This window comes from Zosterops lateralis, assembly GCF_965231275.1.
Source record: "Zosterops lateralis genome assembly, chromosome: 6".
Lineage (NCBI taxonomy): Eukaryota > Metazoa > Chordata > Aves > Passeriformes > Zosteropidae > Zosterops > Zosterops lateralis.
In genome coordinates, this window is record NC_139761.1 from 7,294,820 (window position 1) to 7,314,233 (window position 19,414).

General features: G+C 39.7%; 1 protein-coding gene across 1 annotated transcript in view; it reads left to right on the plus strand.

Annotated features, from left to right (window-relative positions):
• The window catches only part of BRF1 (BRF1 general transcription factor IIIB subunit), a gene marked incomplete at its 5' end in the record, with an annotated part of 173,478 nt that overhangs the window by 51,431 nt on the left and 102,633 nt on the right, over positions 1-19,414 (plus strand). The window contains one exon of the mRNA XM_083863607.1: positions 17,550-17,581. Within this exon, the coding sequence (XP_083719733.1) occupies positions 17,550-17,581 (32 nt within the window). The remainder of the gene's footprint in view (positions 1-17,549; positions 17,582-19,414) is intronic.

Sequence of the window (19,414 nt, forward strand, 5' to 3'; positions counted from 1 at the left end):
GTTGTTCAGCCTGGAAAAGAGGAGACCTAACTGCAGCCTGTAACTTCCTCGTGCGGGGAAGAGGAGGGGCAGACACTGATGTCTTTTTTGTGGTGATCAGTGACAGGACCCGAGGGAATGGCCTGGAGCTGTGTCAGGGGAGGTTTAGGTTGGATATCAGGAAGAGGTTCTTCACCCAAAGAGTGGTTGGGCACTGGAACAGCTCCCCAGGGAAGTGATCACAGCACAAAGCCTGACAGAGCTCAAGAAACATTTGGAAAATGCTCTTGGACATATGGTGTGATTCCTGAGGTGTCCAGTGCAGGACCAGGAGTTGGACTTTGATGATTCTTGTGGGTCCATTTGAAGTCAGGCTGTTCTATGACTGCTGAAAACCTTGGGGTTTACAGTCAGGAGAGCTGCTGCACTTACATTGTTTTAATTCTGGAGGCCCATCACAGCTTCCTGTGTTGGGACAAAAAAGAATCACTGTTGCCTTTTGAAATGAAGGTTTCTGGAGTAGGTTCACTGAAGCTTTTGTCACTGTGGGCTTGAATTACATGATGTGTGGGTAGGAGAAGTGTTTGGCAACCCTGTGCTCCATCATCATGTCGGGCCTTGTGTAACCCAGAAGTACTTACAGCAGAAGCATTGGAGCCAGATTTTTGATGTGTGCAATACTGGTCTGTTATTGCATGCATAAAAATAATAATTAATGAAATGAATTGCGTGGTCTGTCCTCGTAGTAATTAGGCTCCAGTTTGGAGTGTCTGAACTGATGAGACATTCTCATGGTAAAGGTGAAACAAGGAAAGGACCAGAAGCAGGGAGCAGGAGAGATACAAAAGCATCAGTAATTCTGGGGTAGAAATACAAGGGACAGCCCTCACTGGCAGCACTGAGAGGGGGTGAAGCTGCAAGGTGGTGCCAGAGGAATGGGGGATAACCACGGGAACAACGTCAGGATGAGTTCTGGGTGATGGATGAGGGGAGGGAAGTGTGATGGCAGGAGGCCTCCTTCCAGGGAAATAAATACAAAGGAGGGATGATAAGGAAGGGATCACACCTCTGATGTCTTTGACCTTCAGCGATCCTTGCATGCCTGTGAAAATAAATATTTAACAATCTTCTTAAAGCTTGTTTAAAAGAGGAAATAATTAGGTTGGCTCTCAGCTTAATACGGTTTATCTCTGCATCTGAATTTTGGGGCTTATGTCAGCAAAATCAGAATTATAACTGGGTGGTGTTTTGACCTGATGGGAGCTAATATGTTGCTAACACCAGCTAAATAAAAACAGTGGAGTGCAGCCGGTCATTGTGCAGCACATTCTTGCTTTTGTCACAGGATATGCTGGACGTGGTGTGGGATGAGGAGGAGATGCAGCCCCTTCCTTCCCTGCATGGCCACACCATCTTAAGAAAAAAAAAAAGGGAGAAAAAAAAAAGAAGGAGAAAAAAACAAAGAGAAAAGAAAAAGCATTAGCTGATGCTTTGTTTAAATAAATCCTGATAGCAAACATGATCAATTATGGTTGATATTTTTGATTCAGTCACTGAAAAATATTCCTGGTTGTAGCCATCACTAATATTTTATGCATTTTAATGCTTTAAAAGTCAATTAGAAAATTAAATGCTCTCTTTCATTAAAATAGAAGATTGCGTATTTGAATTTTAATGCAGTAAGAATGCTGCCTCAGAACACAAATTCATTTTATTAGATTAATTAAGATCAGTAATGCAAAATAGGGTGAACAAAAGCCAGTGCATTGAGACCTATAAGCCCTTCTGTGCTTGCTGTCTGCAAATATTTTAGTTTGAGGTTTTCTCAAATTGTGTCCACTTTCATCCTATTCTTAAGTCTTATGCAGCTTCTTCTGTCTAGCAGTTTTTGATGTCTTAAGAACAAAGTGAAGGTATATCAGAGAAACAATATTACCTGTCAAATTTGGTTTGTAAAAACAGGATTCGTTCTCACACCTGGCCTGGCCTTATATCTTGAAAGTGGTCTTGATAATGATTTCTTACATCCTGGTAAAGTATAAGCCTTTTAATAATGGGTAAAGGCCCTTCTCAAGAGCTGTCATCTTTCCTTCAGATGTTTGTCACTAGGATTTTGTTTGCATGATGTAGTTTTCATACACAAACCTCATACTTGAATTGCTTGTCAATGAAACATTTTTACCATTTTGTAATTCATGCCAAGTGCAATGGTGAGCTGAGCCTTTTCTAACTTTTCCCTGTTCATCTGCCTTTACGGCAAGTCCGTGTCCTTCCTCGAAGGCAAAAGAAAATGTCTTTTCAGTTCAGCTGCCAGACTGGCTCAGTATTGTTGTAAGTATGAATGATGTAATACTCAATCACATGGTGGTATGTCTGCTATTTTCCTCTCTTTGAGAGAGAGAATAATCTTGCCATCTTATCCAGTTTCAAGAGTCTGGGAAAATAGCAGACATAAATGAGGCCCAAAAGAACCAAAATCTTGATTTCTTCCAGAGCTTTTCTTTTGAAGCCAGATGTTCCCCATGTCTTCTTTATTTTGACTTGCTAATTGGAAATAAGATGTTAAAGATAACGTGTGCTTTGAAGCTTGTGTATTGTGTATTTTATTTAGATTTAATCCTTTAAACATTTGACAATAAAACATAAATTGCAGAGCTCTCATCTTTAGATCAGCTGTAAGTGAATCATTTAAGTTTTCAACATCCTTCCAGTTTGGGAGAAATGCAGTAGTCTCAGTGATGTTTTGACTGCATGTGTTAGTAAAGTGCTATGAGATTTGCTAATCAGTATTTTTTAAATGGAGATATATTGCTGTTTCTTCAATGAAGGAGCAGCTTGGCTCCCAAAAATACAGTCTTGGCTTATGCCTCGGCAGGGAGTGGAAATCTGAGTGCTCTTCAGATTCCTTTTGTGTTAATAAGCAAGGAGGAATAGTGAACAATATATTTTATGTTGTCGTGTCATAATGAAAAGCAAATTTTGAAAGAGGGGAGATACATAGACTGAAAAAAAGAAGCTTTTTAGTGTGGACAAAAAATAGCATATAACTTCTACTAGGCTATAATATTTTTAATATGGAGAGAAAACTATCCAGTGTAAATGCATAGTCAGCAGCATGACATGTATTAACCAAAATGGAAAAGCCCTTATTACATAAAAACCAGAACTCCAAACGTTGCCTCTGTCTTACTTTAAGAAGAAATTCTCACCTTATCCGTTTTACAGTATTTTTCCTTCTGCAATTGGTCTGTTAACCTTTTGATTGTGCCTGTAGTGGCCTTGCAGCTTCCAAGGGAAAACAAAGTTGGTTTTGTCATTTCAGGGGCTGTAATGTGTGGCACAACTCTAGGGCAAACAAGGAGCTGGTGTTTGAAGTTAGACTGCAGAAGGTTTGAGATGTTTCCTGAACCTGCCTATTTCTGAGAAAGCACCACTGTGCTCTCACTTTGCAAGGATTTTGCCCCATTCTGGTCCACTTGCATTAAAAATACACTTTTTTTCTTTCCTTAATGAATCCATGGCTTCAGAGTAATGCAGTTCTGCCTATCCAGCTCTGGAGGCTGTGAGATTATAGATGATTTTCTGTGACTCTCGCTTTTGGGCAAAAGAGCTGGACTGTCTAAATTGAGACTATTTCTTTTGAAATTTGCCAGTGGACCATCCATCCTTGATCTCCAGGGAAATGAGGAAAGAAATGCAAAATAACTTTTAGTCATTACTGAGCAAGTCTTCTTTTAAAGAGACAAGGGGATGTTTCAGCTGCTGCCTCTCACTTGGTACCTGGGATCAAAGAACGTTCAATTCGTATTTATCTGGAGTTCAAAGTTTGGTTTTCCCATGTGAGTGCTTTCAACTTCTGCAGAATCTAAGCTGAATTTTCTTCTCCATTTGAAAACTTCTGGTCCTTAAAGGATCAGTCTTCTAGAGGATGTAGCAGATGGACTGCATCTGTGCTGCTGTCTCTGAGGAACTCCCAGATTACTGCATTCTTGTCACATCTGGAGGACCCAGTTCATTGCCAATAATTATTTCCAGTGCATATTCAGATTATAGTTTTTCAACTGAAAGATATTTTTTGTCAATGTTCAGTTTCATATTTATTATCATTCACCTTGACTCTAAACTCTCCCTGTGGCAGAAGAAAGCAACTCAAGTATTGACTGCTGCTGTTCTCATTCCTCAGACTTCAAATGGGTGGCTTCAGTGTCTCAGTTGTTTCTCACAGTCATTCAATGGTGAAACAAGAGAATGCTCCAGTCCTTGATTTCTGCTGATAAATGTTGGCAGCCCTGCCAGCAGAGCTGTGAACTGATCACTGTTCTCCTGTTTCAGCTGGAGAACTTGGGAGCACCATCAGGAGCTGAGAACATTGGCTGAGAGGTGGTATCTACAACATGAGGGCAGCATCAAAAAAAGAAGCTTCAAAATATAGCTTGACAGAAGTGTTTCATTGCAGCAGTCCTTCCTACTGACAGGCTCTAGCGTAGGATGAAAGACAATACAGAGTATTTTCCACTGTTTCTACAGCAGTCAGAGGTGTGGTACAGGTACCTATGATGTTTTCATAGGTAAGGAAGGTATCTGAAGGTGATGAAATACACAGAAAAGCCTATGCCCTATGCAAGATTGTAGAATAATTTAGATTAGAAGGAGCCTATGGAAGTAATTCCTCCATTCCCTGCTTACATCCTCAGTAGATTCCTGACGCCCTGCTCTGGGTAAATGTTGATTGTCTTTAGCAATGGACATATAATTTTCTTTCTGGGCGTTACTACCATCACGCCAAAGGGTTTTTTTCCAAATATGTAAACAGACTTTTTCTTGCCAGTTTGCTCATGAGAAGAAGAATTTGGGTCTGTATTCTGTGTACCCTCTCATTAGGCAGACAGTGCTAAGTGTCCCCTGAAACCAGGCTGACAAGCCTGGCTGTCTCATCTTTTCCTTATAAATCATGTATTCGTTCCAGCCCCTCAACCATGTCAGTGGCACTCTGATGTTGTACTTGAGAACCCACATCTGACCAAGGCTCTCCAGGGTGTCAATAGAGGGGAATATCCACTTCCCTGGAGTGCTGGCTGCACTTTCGCTGACATAACTCAGTACCTGTTTGGCCTTTCTCAATGCAAGAGCCCACTGCTGGCTGCTGCTCAGTGTTTCTGTGGGAACATCCAGCTCCTTTGTACCAGCTATTCTTCCCCTGGTCAGCCCCAGCCTGTAGCAAAGGGTTACTCTGTCTTTGCGTGTGAGGCATTTTAGGAAGTTGAAAGACAGATGCAGCTCCTGTCAGCTCAGTTCTCCAGCCTCCTAAGATCCCTCTGAGTGGAGCCCCACCCTCTGCTGCAGGACTGCCTGGTGCCATCTGCATACCTGCCTGGGGTGCCTCTGCCTCCCTGTCTCACTGCTAATGGAGACAGCATTGTCCCCCAGGGATGCCTGCAGCAGCTGTCTGCTAATTGGACTTTGTACTATTAATCACAGCCCTCCAAACCTGGCACTCCAGCCAATTTAATGCTTGCCTAGTCCAGCAAGCCAGGCCATGATGTCTCAACAATTTGGCTTTAAGAACACTGTGGCAAGACCACATATTCAGCTTTGCTGAAGCCACAGTGAGCAGCTTCCATTGCAGTGCCAGTGCCCCTGAGCTGGTGTTGGTTGGGGGCCATGTAAGACTGATGGGGAGGTGACACTTTGCACAGGGGTGCAGCTGAGCTGTGTCTGTGCACAGAGCAGGTTTTTTGGCTGCTGCTCTGCATGGAGACTTTCTCTTTGCTCAGAGTCTGGAGCTGTCTGTATTCTGATGGTCAACACAGCAGGTGCTCATTGATTTAATTTCAGATTTTTTTAAAGTACTGATGACTAAAACCTGTTCCTGGTTTGCACAAACTCCAGATTCACTTCTGGAAGGGGAGTTAAAAGTTGAGAGGGGAGTCAGGGCCGAACACTGCCCATTCTCCTTTTGAAGCTGCTGTTGCACTGCAATCAGAAACACGAGAATTGTGAGGCCAGGAGAAAGGCAAACAAGTGGAATATTTTGTAGGTGAATGGCCAAGCTTAGAGAGGGAGTGTACCTAGTTCAGCTTCTTTTTCTAAGGTTACTCCAGTGTGTTTCTTTTTTTATAAATATATTAATTATATATTATTCTCTTGACCTAATGCATAAACAGTTGTGGCAGTAGGACTGTAATTCCAGTTTGCTTCCTCCCAGCTGAGGGTCCTGTTGGTGGAGGTGCAGAATTTATAGTGTTTCATGGAGAAGGTCAGTATTCTCATCTTCTGATTGGAGAAAATGAGGCATAGAAGGGAAGCAAAATGACTTGTTCATCAAGATGTAGGTATTTTTGTCTTATGTGCATTTATACTTCTTACTGCTGCCTCCCATAATGTAGGAGCCCTGTTGTACATACTGCTTTCTATTTAATTTTTCTAAGACACTAGACTATACTTTTCCAAGTATATTTGCTAAATACATTGGAGTTTTTAGCTAAAATTTCCAAGAGGAGCAAGTTCTGCACTAGCTCTGGTATTGCACTGAGCTTGTTAGCAAAATTCTAGGCTGAATTTATAAATCTCAGTGGCAAGAAAAAAGTGATCATTTTTCTCGAAAGCTTTGCAAATATGACACAATCAGTGAGCAGCTGTAAACATGAGACTCACAATAGCATTCTCAGTTGTTGTTCAGAGCAGAGCTGTATTTTAGGAGCTTGCCATCAGCGTGCTGGATAATGTTATTTGAAATCACACTGCTGGGTTACAATAAAACTCCTGCAAGACGCTGTGAAAGGCGTCTAAGGAGATCTTTCCCAGCAATATCACTGGCAGTTTTTATTTTCCCAGAGGCAGATGATATGTATATCATTACTGACTTTTTTTTTTGCTTTCTCTCATGAAGAATTCCAGCCACCGAGATAAGTTTACAGCATCTTAAAAACTGATAATGACAGAGCAGTCTCTGTGCTGTAAGAGAGACGTGAGATAAGTGCTTGCCATTGCTGCAGCATTCAAAAGAAGATAATAAAAGGATAAAAGTTTAAAATGACACTTCAGGAAAATACCTTATTTTCCAGCTTGATTAAAGCTATTTAATGGAAGTTGTTAGCTTTTAAGAATATGAGAAATACCATTTGCAAGTAAATTAACTTCAGTATGTTCACTAACTGATGCTGTGCAACATTGTCTTGAGATGCTTTGAGAGTTGCTACCTAAGTGAAGGAAATATTGACAGTAATGCAAACAGAATTCCAATATCTGTGACAAGTGAATTATACCAGATTGCTTACTGAATGCTTGAGTTTTCAGTAGGATATCAGTGTGGGTCTTCTGTCTCCTTTCTACCCTCCATTCTCTCCATGTGCCTTGCCCCAGTAAAGGGTTTTCCTTTATCCTTAATCATCCTTCATAAAGAAGTGTAACCAATAACAAAGGAGTTGTCACTTGCTTTATCTTTTTTTTTTCAACACCGAAAATTGATGTGTGCTTACAAAGTTATTTTAGAGCAAATTGGTGCAAAATTGAATTAAATATTAAACTGCAAAAATGATTTTAAAGTTATTGTAGAAGGTGCTTAGCTATGTGTGTTGGATAATAGAAGCATTAAAATTAGGACTGATACTTGAAAGGAGAGACTGAATCTGTGATATCTCTTGCATCTCTTTATTGTAAAGTTCAGGATGTCTGTTAGCTGTTAAACCCTTTTGCATGTTTTGCACAGGGGAACAAATTTCTTTGTTGATTTGCATAGAAAGGATGTAGCTTGGGTCTTTCAAAGGCTGGGAGCTGAAAAAGAATTGTTGCCCATGAAGTTAGTCACCTGTTGGGGTATTATAGCTGAAATACGTTTGAAAGCTTGTTTCTTCAACCTTTTGGAGAGGCTTGGGAACCCCAGAGTCAAAAAGGAGTATTATAGTAGTAAGATAATCAGGATATTTCAGAGCATTTTACCAAGGAAGGGGAAACTGTTATCTTCCTTATAAAAACGTGATAAAGGATGGAATGTTTTTTGTCGGGCAGTGGCAAAAATGGAAACAGAAATCCAGAGTCCTGAGGCACAGCCAAGAGTCCCTCTGGGTTATGCCTTTCAATTTCTTGGGAAAGATAGATTCCCAAAGGGAAGCATTTGTTTCCCATCCTTTTGTGTAGATAAAATACAAAGTGTATCAAATGCCTGTGACTGTATTTTCCCTGCTTAATAGATCACCTCAAAAATTTATTCCTGTAATTGAACTCTCTGAAAAGTTAGATGCCTTTAAAATCTCAGATATGCAAACTCCTCCCTCCACCTGCTCTATTGTGCTTGTTCAAGGACCAAATTTAATCTTGTTCTAGAGACAACCTTTTGAGACATAAATTTATTTTTAACTTTAAAATCCAATATATTAGGTCCTTGAAGAGAATGTGTCAAGTTGAGAATTGTATTCATTTCAAGGTATGATGCATCACTTGTCCCTAGCCTTGAAAGGTATTTTAAATTGGTATTTGGTATTTTGAAAGTTAGAAGAGCTGTTGCAGTTCTTTTTCGTTTTTTTTTTTTTTTTTTTTTTTTTAGTTCTTACTGAGCTCTGCTCAGTTGGGCTGAACAGAAAGGATCAGTGAAAGTATCTTCTTACCCTGCCAGTGACAGTAAAGGCAATCTCTCACTTGTGCATTGCTGGGAAGGAGAGGTGAAGATGTGTTTGCATATTGCATCTTGTCCACAGGTTGGTAAATTCAGATGTGCTAACTCAGTGCTTCTGTCTGTTATCATATCCCAAGATACCTGGGTAGCTCTCCACGGAGGTAATTTGAGTTTTCTACTCTCCTATTGCCAAATAAACCTCCCTTGCATACTCCTCCAGCGGTACTCTAAAGTGCAAGATGCATTGTTATATAATTTGGTAAAATGCTTTATTAGTAACTCATTTGGGATATGCTGCTATTTATGAACCTCTGTAATAAAAACCAAATTCAGCATACCTCAGTGCTGTTAGGACTTACGTAGTTTTCTGCTACAGTGAACAGGCAAGAATCTTTTTTTAGGTTTAGTGTAGGCATTTCTTAAGTTGAAAGCATGGGGCTGAGGATTTTTCAGTCCATCAATGCAATGCATCAGTTTAGCTTCATGTATTTGTATTTATTTTGTTGATAATACCTAAACCAGGCTGCTTTGAGGAGTTCAGCCACTCTGAAAGTGGGGTGTTGTCCTGACTTCAGGCACTGCTGGTGAGCTTGTCCTGAGAGCCCAGTTTCCAGCTCCACGCTGAGTTCAAGTTCTGTAAGAAACACAGGTGACTGAGGAAGTTGCAATGAGTTACTGTAGTGCCTTTAATTGAACTTTGATTAGTGCAAGAATAGTAATTAACAGTTTTGTAGCATCTGTGGAAGTATTGCTCACCCACACCCCAAGAGAGAGCCAGCCATCCATGGAGCCATCATTACACCTGACATTTTCCAGTGGAGTGCTGTGGGTGTGAGGGAGGGTGAGAACACAGAGAGCTCTTCCACCTGCCCAGGTGAGGTTTTCTGATCAACAGGAATACACCATTAGGGGAAGGGTATTCCTGTAGTGCCCACTGCCAGCACACAAGGGCTCCCTTTGGTGCAGTTCAGGTAATGAAAGGCTTCTGCAGGTGTGTGCCTGTGGGCATCTGATAGAGAAGGGTTTGTCATTGTGTTATGTGATGTATACAGAGATAACTCTCTTAAAGGCCTTTGAGAGTGGGAAATTTAACACATCCCATTGTTGTACTTCCCACCAAAGGCCACTGAGGAGCCAGCAGCCTCAGAAGGGCAAGGATGCAATTCATTCCTTTTGATACTTTCTCTTAAAACAAAGGCTCCAGTGTCAGAATTATTTTTTTTTTTGGCTAAATGAGTGACAGTGTTTTATGTGCCTGGATAAATCATGTCCACTGATCATGGCAGGAAAGCAGCATCTGAGTTTGTGTGCATGTCCCAGTGTGGGGACAACAGCTGCCATGCTCCCATCCCAGCAAAGGTCTGCTGAGATAATTCACCCAGGAGCACTTAATACCAGTGCATTTGCCTCAGTGTGGGTATGAAAGCTAAGATGTAACACTTGGCTCCTGGCATGGGAAATGTAAAACATTCTGTGTCCACAGAATTTGCTTTTACTCTGATCTAGTTGAGCACTGTAATGCTACTTTTTTAAAGAAGTATAGGTGAGTGCTTACTGTGGATAAAACCAGAGTGGTACTGTGAGAACTCTCACACAGGAACTGTGTTTCTACTTATAACAAGGGAGGTGTTATCAGTTTTATAACATTTTGGGTTGCTGTAAAGCAGTTACTCTGCAGTAACTGCTTACTTGTTTTAAGGTTTCTCTTTCAGATAAGGGAAGTCTTTGTGTTTTGGAGCAAGCTGGGGAAAATTGTGCAAACTTTAAAGAGAAATTTGAGAAGGTGGGATGGGTGTCGGAGAGATTGTCTCAGGCTCTAGTTTTGGAGAATGCTTTAAGCCACTGTGAGCTGGCACAGCCTCAGACAGAAGTTATCTTGCTTTGGCCTTGCTTTCTCAGTCCTCCCTCAGTCCATCCCCTGCCTTCTATCAGCCCAGGTGTTTATGCAGTTACATGTGAACTGGGGAGTTAATCCAGCTGAAAACAGGCAAAGAAAAAAAGAAAAGAAAAGAAAAGAAAAGAAAAGAAAAGAAAAGAAAAGAAAAGAAAAGAAAAGAAAAGAAAAGAAAAGAAAAGAAAAGAAAAACCCCTTAATTTCAGGCAGTTTCTTTGGCTGGTTTGCCACCTTGCTGCACAAATAGCAGCCATGGGGAGGGGGTGGTGATGAACTACAATCAAGCTAGTTATGGCAGGGTTTGGGTTTTTTCTTTTTTTTGTTTTTCATATTTCCAAACTTTTGCATTTGGAGTTTTCTGAAAAAGCAGAGTGTCAGGCTCATGACTCTGCTGGTTTTCCTCTGCCATCTCTTTGCAGGCAGCGATTTTCCTTTGCTGTTTCTCTTGGCCAGCTGCTTCATGTTTCCAAATGTGTGTGTTGCTGCTGTGCTGAATACTTGAGAGCCGTCTCAGAATAGTTCTAAGTCTGCACCTCTGACTTCTTTGGAACTTTTCTTTCACTGTTGGTACAAGAGTCATAACCTTTATAGACTTTGTACACACAGAAAAGAGAGAGAACTGAACTCCTTTACATTTACTTAAATCTTTACTATCAATGTCCTCCTTCCCAGCTTCTTTGTAAAAGCCCACTTTATTATCAAATTGTCACTCTGTGCAGATTTTTGGACTGTGCACTTTCTTAGCTGCTTGTGTTTTCTGCAGTGATTTTACAATTTATTCTGGTTTCTTTTCACCCTTGCAGCTTGAGCTTTGCTCCTTTCCTGCTGCCTCTCTTCCATTCTCATCTGCCAGCCCTGCTCTTCTTTTAAGTTCTTCCTTAAACCTTGCTTCTCCTAGCAACCTCTCTTGTTTTCCCTCACCAGTGCTTGTTCAATTTACTGTTCAGGGGACGGGATCTCTCTTTCTTGTTTGGAGACTTTTTGTTGTTTGAATATAGCCAACTGTTATTTATACATGGTCACATCATTCAAGTTGAAGATTAACCTCATGTCTCTCAGAACTTTTAAATTAATATTTACATTTTCATTCTATGCTTAAATTTTCTTTTCCCTAAGCAAATACACTAACTAGATTAATCTTTCAGGGGCTTAGTATGGATATTCTTTGCATATTTTATCCCTTTGATAACCATTATAATTGCAAGTTGACTGTACAAGCATTCTGAGACAAAAAATGTATCTTTTACTTTTTTTTTTTGTTCTGTTGGGTTGCACTGTGTTATAAATTTACATGTGGCAGTGTAAATACTTGGCATTACCCCACAAAACAGGTTTTTTACTAGAAGTCAGTAACACTGGGAGCACAGCTTAGCCCCAGTCCTGTGAAGACCACGTTCTCCAAGGGGCAGCATTTTCAGAAGTGCTGAACGCTCTCTGCATATTCAGCCAGCCTGGGTGCTTTGGAAAAGTGTTCTTCTAAAAGGCAGTGACTCTGAAGACAATTACTGGGAAAAGCTGGAGCAGTAATTTAGGAAAGAGTGAACTGTACATGCGTTGGAGTCTGAAGGTTGATGTAGCTTGGAGGCCTTTTATCCCTCCCGTCTGCAGCAGCCCAGATTTGTCTGCAGCTGCTGGAGGTGCAGGTGGGGAGAACTGGTGTTAGAGGCTGTTCAGGTCTTAGGTGAGCCAGAAAGCCCCACTTGTAACCCTTGCAGTTAATGCCAGGGAATCAGGCAGGCTGAATTCAGCCCCAAATGCCTGTCTGCTCTTTGATCTGCCTGGTGCTTGCACCATGCTGAATTACTGCTGCTAACTTTGCCTTAGCAATGCAGGTGGTGAGGCTGCACATGCTGAAAAAACTGCTGGAGAAATGACTCGGGCACTGCCTTTCATTTTCAAATTGGGAATTTTAGAATACAGAATTTAGAGCAATACACTTCTATGAAGCACAGCCATACAGCTGTGTGCAAAGAAGAAAAAAACCCCGCAGAACAAAATGCAGTTCTTTTTTTATCATGCATTAATCTACACATAAATAAAGATTGCTTTTTCTAAAAACAGCATTTGTGCTTAGCAGTTGCATTTGTTAAATGCTGTTTTTATTTGTGCACTTGAGTGCAGCCAGTGCTATGTGGACTTCTCTGCAGAGGCAAAATTGGAGACTGAAGACATTTTGGAATCTGGCTCTGAGGGGATTCAGCCTCGAGGCAAAACTTTCATTAGACCTGTCAGAAATGAGTTCTCTACAAAAGAACTGAGTTTGGGTATTATTTTCTAATTGTTTTACTTTGGTGTCATTGGAAAGAGAAATGTTTACTTTAAACAATTAGCCTTGTCAGTCAGCCTCAATTAATAGCTAATTAAAATGGTGAGAGTTTGTAAAGCAGCAGAGGTACAACCCTGATAAGTTATAATCAGAAATCATATGGTGTACGAAATCATGGAAGGGGAAGATTGTGAATTGGGTGTTGATCTGAAAGGCTGAAAACTGGGTTCTGGGCCAGCCAAATGCTATCACTAGTTTTTCACCCTGGTATCACCCCAATTCTGTGTTCATCCTCCCTTTTGTCTTATCTCCATGTGTTTGTTTAAAAAAGTGCTTTTAGGAAGTTCCCATTTATTATTTAGTTTATCCAGAACCATGACACTGAAAATGCAAATATTTCTTTCCATTAAGAACTTGAGAAAATTTTTTAATATTCAGATTTTTTTTTATTTTGCTTTTCAGACATTTTTCTTATTAAGCTTTGCTTTTTTATTTGCAACCCGCTGAATTGCTGCTGTTGAGTACAGAAAGTGAGATTATGTTTAAATATTTTATATATTTAATGGATCTGGATTTAGTTTTTGTGAGAAACAGAAAGTATTTTAGCTTAAGCTGAATAAAGGTGACACTTCATTACAGTCAGCAGGACTTTTATGGATGTCAAATTTCTGCTGAGTGGCTTGCAGTCACAGTTCCTTGGCACTAGTCCTCCTTTCATGGTATGGCTGCTTTTGTAGTAAGCTTGTAAAAATAAGTAAAAAATGTTCCAAGGGTAACTTACAAAAATGAACGAACTAACTAAAATAAATACTGGACCCTTTGTCTTCTACTGCTTCTTAATACGGGCCTGTGGCTCCCAGATATGGCATCCTACACAATGGAAGAATTTTGAAACAGTAGCATGAAATAATCTGAAGGTTTCCTGATTATTGTAGATTGTCAGATACTAAAGATTTTAATTTTTTAAAGATTTTTTAGGAGGGGTAACAACTTTACTGTACATGATAGTTGTTATTTTAACAGCATCTTACACAGTTTATTCCTGCAAATGGCAGGTTTGTCTCCTGCTAGATGTTATTATTGAAAATCGGGGGGATTTTGCTGCACAAGTACTTCAGGATTGCTGGAATATGTAAAATGTAGGTCTCTCTGAAGTACAAATGCATGCTTGTTTTGGTATTTTGGCTTTTAGGTTTCCGGTACTATTCATTTCTTCATGAACTTTTGTTTCCTCTGGTGCTGAGAATGAGGTCATTATTGCTATGAATCATGGACCTCTCATATTATCCACAGATTTTTGGATTATAAAGACAGAAAGGGAACATTTTGACCACTCTGTCTGACCTTTTACATCATGTTGGCCAAAGGATTCCCTTGGATTTGATGTTTTGAACTAATGCCTTTAGACTTACCTCATCTTGATTTAGACATTTAGGCATTTCTACTTGATGGACAGTCAGTTGCATACCTTGCTGAAACTTGCTTAAAGAATTAATAGCAAAGGGAAAAGCAGTTAAAACTGTTAATGCCTTTTCTTTTCCTTTTTTTTTTTTTTTAATTTGGGGCACTTTTATAACCTAAGTCCATTTGTGCCCTGTTATTTGCATGGGTATGTCTGCAGTACCAGTAGCTTTCCATCCCTTTAGGAGCTTTTCCATGTGGGTAGCAGTCTCCATATGTGAAATGATCATTGTTTTCTTCCAGCCTCAAAGAAAACATTTATCTTACGATTGTATAATTTTTGAATACATATTAAGTATTATCTGCTGCTTTCAGCTGTTGTTGTATGTTCTCCTGAACTGTTCCAGCTCTGAAAAGAAGTTTGAAAACAACGGCCTGTTTTTACAACTACTTCCTGCTGATAATCGTGCCCACAATATTCATAGTAAAGGCCAACCCAGTGCTACTGCATGACTCAAGTTTCCCCTTTTGCTTTGCTGTAGTAGCTACACATGTAACCAGGGAGAGAGATTGCTGGAGGCTACCGTAAATGAAATCCAGAAGTGCCACATTTTTATTGCGACCTTTGCTTACAATTTCGGTGGACATGTGAACTAACTTCTCTGTGGAGCAAGGGGACTGCATGTTAAAGATCTGTACTGTAGCTCTAAACTGATTCAGAGCTCTCTGAACCCTGCTACTGAATTTCCCAGCTCCTTAGCTCTGATCTTGGGTCACTATAAATGCATCCCATGCTCTCTGTTTCTTCTTGGACAAAAAGGTGGAGTTGTTTTCCTTACGGTAATAAAGCCTAAGCATTTGTAATGTCTTAGTAAGTTTAGATTTTCCACCAAAGTGTATTTAACAGTTAAAGGAGCTTGAAGAATACTCTGGTACACAGATTTCATCACTGTAACTGGAATGCCTGGGTTAGAAAAGCACCTCTCTGGCTCAGCTAAAATCTGAAATAGCATTTGGCACTGATGGTCTTTCTGACTCCTGTCTCCAGTGACAGCAGACAAGCTCTAGGGTCACTCAGTTACTCACTTTGGTGCCTCAATAACCTGTGAGATGCTTTTCTTTTGGTGTTTTGTGATTTTTTTCCTCCTAAATTGTGGTGAGATCTATCAGATATGAGTGATAATTTTACTTTGTCTCATTGGGGATGGTATCTCAGGGTGGGCATAGAATAATCAAGCACTTCAAGTCAATAATGAGCTGGGAACATTTTCAGACTTAGAATATTTCTTGAGCACAAAATTGGCATTGTGCTTTCTTCCTAGATCTGTTTGATGAGCTGACAATTATTATGGTTCCTTGGCAATTGCATTGCTAAAGTCTTTCTATTTTCTCTTTTTTCACTTTCACAAAAAAATTTGCACTGAAATCAGTATTTCTCTGTGTAGATTTCTAAGCTGTGTATTTTACAGATGGTTTTTGTTAGCAGTTTCCTTACTGTGTTAAAATTTCAGATTACTGTAATGTCTTGCATAATACTACCTATAATGGATTTCTGATCTTTTTTTCAGAGCCACACTGAATTTTCACCGAATTAACTACCCAGCTATGCTGTGGTTTTTAATGTGGAAATTAATTTCCACCAAATAATATTAACATAATGTATTAAATTTTGTAACAAATTTGGAGTACATTCATACAATTTCAAATGCAAACTAAGGGCAGAAATGCTCAAGGATAAAAGTTCTTAACAGGGAAAATGTTTATGTATAAACTGATTACGTTATCTGAATTACTCTCCTTCCACAGCTGATAATGTTTAGGAGAAATGTGCACTCTATTACTCTGGCTTACTTGAAGAACATTCACCAATACTTATGTTACCACAGTATGCACCAAACTACACTGATGCCTCTGCATTTTATTTAATGCTGGATTTGTTAACACATAGCTGCATACAAAAACCTCACATACAGCCCTGAATACATGTTTCCTTTGCCTGCCTCGCTCTCTCACTCTCTCCCCTTCTCTCACACTTTACCTTGACACTCCTTTTAATAATAAAACCAGAACCTTTTTACAACAGGTAAAGGCACACCTGAGTAGCTGATAGGAGATCCGGCATGTGCTCATTAACAGCAGTAAAAACAGCTACCTTTGCACTTTGGGCTTCATGGTGCCTTTTTTTTTCCCCTCTCTCTACTTTTGTTGCTGTTTAAACAATGCATTTGTAAATGTGCTTGCTTTCAGTTAAATCTAATGGAACCTTGTAGTGGTTTGGCTTGTTTTTAGCTATTATGTTTTCCAAGTGTGCCCATAATGAGTAGATGGTGACCTAATATTTTGCAGCAGCACAGGATATCATGAAGGGAGTGAAAACTGAAAGGTAACAGCTGATTTGCTTGGCTGGGGAAGGGAGTAGTCAAAGCAGCTTTCCCTTTCCATTTCTTTGATGGGTCCTCATAGAAGAGAACAAAAAAACTTACTTCAGTTTTCTTAGTTTGCTCTTCCATTTGATGATGATGAATATTCTTAAGTGTAATAAGAATATTCTGTCTTGATGCTGTTACTGGTTTTAGTTACCACAGAATAATAGAATGGCCTGAGTTGGAAGGGACCTTGAAGATCATCTCGTTCCACTCCCTGCCATGTGCAGGGACACCTTCCACTAGTCCAGGTTGCTCCAAGCCCCATCCAACCTGGCCTTGAACACATCTAGGGATGGGGCATCCACAGCTTCTCTGGGTAACCTGTGCCAGAGCCTCACTACCCTCACATTAACAAATTTCTTCCCAATATCCACTGTAATCCTACTCTGAATTTGAAGCCATTCCCCCTTGTCCTGCACTACAAGCTCTTCTCTGTCTTTCCTGCAAGCTCCTTTCTACCAGAAGCAATTAGGTTGTCCCAAAGCCTTCTCTTTTCCAGGCTGAACAATCCCAATTATCTCAGCCTTTCCTTATAGCAGAGCTGCTCCATCCCTCTGATCATCTTGGTGGCTTCCTCTGGAATCTCTCCAGCAGCTCAGTGTTCCTCCTGTGCTGGGATCCCGGAGCTGGATGCAGCCCTGCATGTGGGCTCAGCAGAGCAGAAGACCCCCTTACCACTGGGTCTTTCTTTGCCTGCAGGATATGGTGAGTATTGTGGGTCACACAAGTGGTTGCCTTGTTCTTTGAGACCATCCCTTCACAGAGAAAGCTGAACAGTAAATTCAGCAGGTGCTGGCAGGGTGTTTGGGGCAGGTGAACAATTAAAGTGGTGAATTGACCTAACCTGTATTTGGTTTCTTTGATAGTTAACCTGGGTTTATTTCTTCCCTTTGGTTTGCTAATGAAATGAAATGAAATTAAGGATTACTGTCCCATTCAAGAAGTGTGTATATTCCTTGACTTCTTTCACAGACATGTTACTTGACCTCAGCGATCTTCTTCAGGTATTGTACTCTTTTTAAATTTGACTTTTTTTTTTTTTTTTTTAATTGTTAAAGTTTAAGATGTTTTAGTTTTTCTCTAAAAATCTTGAGTGGAAAATCACTGGGTTTGGAAATCTGAGTAATTTTTCAGTACAATTAAACGTCAATAAATTTTTTTTGCTTTTAATGCTGCAAACAACATGGCAAGAGTTAGTATGATCCTTTCGTCAGGATTCAGAGTCACTGCAGTGGCCCAGGGTCAGATGCTGCATATTTTTAAAACAACAGTTGTTCAGGATATAAATAACCTTTTTGGTAGGTAATGCTGTGTAAATGTATTTGTGCACTTCAGAACTGTGTTTTATAAAACGTATTTTGAGAGAAATACGAACTTGCTCTGTCTGTGGAAATAGAAAGCTCTGCTGACATATGTTGTCTTACCCTCATTCTCTCTGTTACAACTGTTTTACATACAATGTGAGTAGGTTACTTGCATCTATTTTTGTCCTCCCAGCTGTCTTGGTAAATGGCATCCCTCTGAAGACTATTTATTGCTTGAAGCAATCTGCTGGAATTGCAATAATCAAATGAATGTTTAATTCTGAAATTTAGTAACTTTCTTCTCTTTTCTAAACTCTGATTGAATTATTTTGATTGCTCACGACCAAACAGTACATGTGTAGAATGGGAGGTTTGTTTCCTTCTAAACACAGGTAATTTTTCATGGTGATGGTTTTGAAATAGAATGATCACAGTAATATGAAGAATAGTCAGAATGTGAACTAGAAGAGGTGTATTGTATCTGTAAGAGAAAAAGGAAAATATGTATTGTCAGCAGAAACAGACAAGAAAGATTGAATGATTTGTCTTTTCCCCTCTGTGCCTTCCAGCCAGAAAAGATGCTGAGATGGGACTTATGAGGAACAAAAGGTTAAAGAGGGGTAACTGAGGAGATGGCAGAGACAGAAATACATTACTAGTAGGGAAATAATCAACCCCTGAAAGAGAAAAATCTAAGATTTCAGTATCTTGATTTGCATTTAACTATATCTTCTGATGAGCTCTACTTTATGGCTTCTTTGAGGTGAATCTGAGCAAACAGGAATGTTGAATGTTATTGTTAACTCTACCTATCCAGAAAGTCCTGTTTAAGAATACGTAAATGAGTTTTTCAGGTTCTAGCTTGATATTTTTTCCTCCAGCCCCAAGTCTGTTTAAAAAAAAAAATCAAACAAACCCCCACAAACCAAACAGAAAACCACAATTACAATCCAAGAAAAAAAATTTAAATAAATAAACCAAACCACCTTGGTAGCAAAACATTTGTGGCCCAGGCAGAAGATTTCAGTATATTCTGTTTAGATCAGTCTTTGCTCACAAAACCTTGACCTAAAAAAGAATTAGTTTATTAAAAATGTTTCATTAGATGGTACTATTTTACCTTGAAGTTCCTCTTTTTTTCAAGGCCTGCTCTCCCATCCTGAAGTTGTGATATAAATTTCTTGAAGGAAGAAGAGTTGAGAGCAGTAGTAGGAGTGGCAGTGGTATTATCTTTCCAAAAATATTTAATTTGTTCATACTCATCTGTGCCAAATTTATCATAGTGGTCCAGGTTTCATTTTCTTGGTGAAATGAGAAAGAGGTTGATTTTATATCCAAAAAAATCGTATCCGAAGTCTAAAAAATGAGCTACTGCTGACCTGCACCAGCTTCTGCTTAGAAACTTGTAGCGAATGTTGAGATTTTTCTTCAGAATGTTCTTGATGCAGCTCAGTTGCAGTAGGAGATGAGAGACCTGCAGGGCTCTTTGTCATCTGGCTACAGAAATTTGTAAGAGAGTCACTTTATGAAACA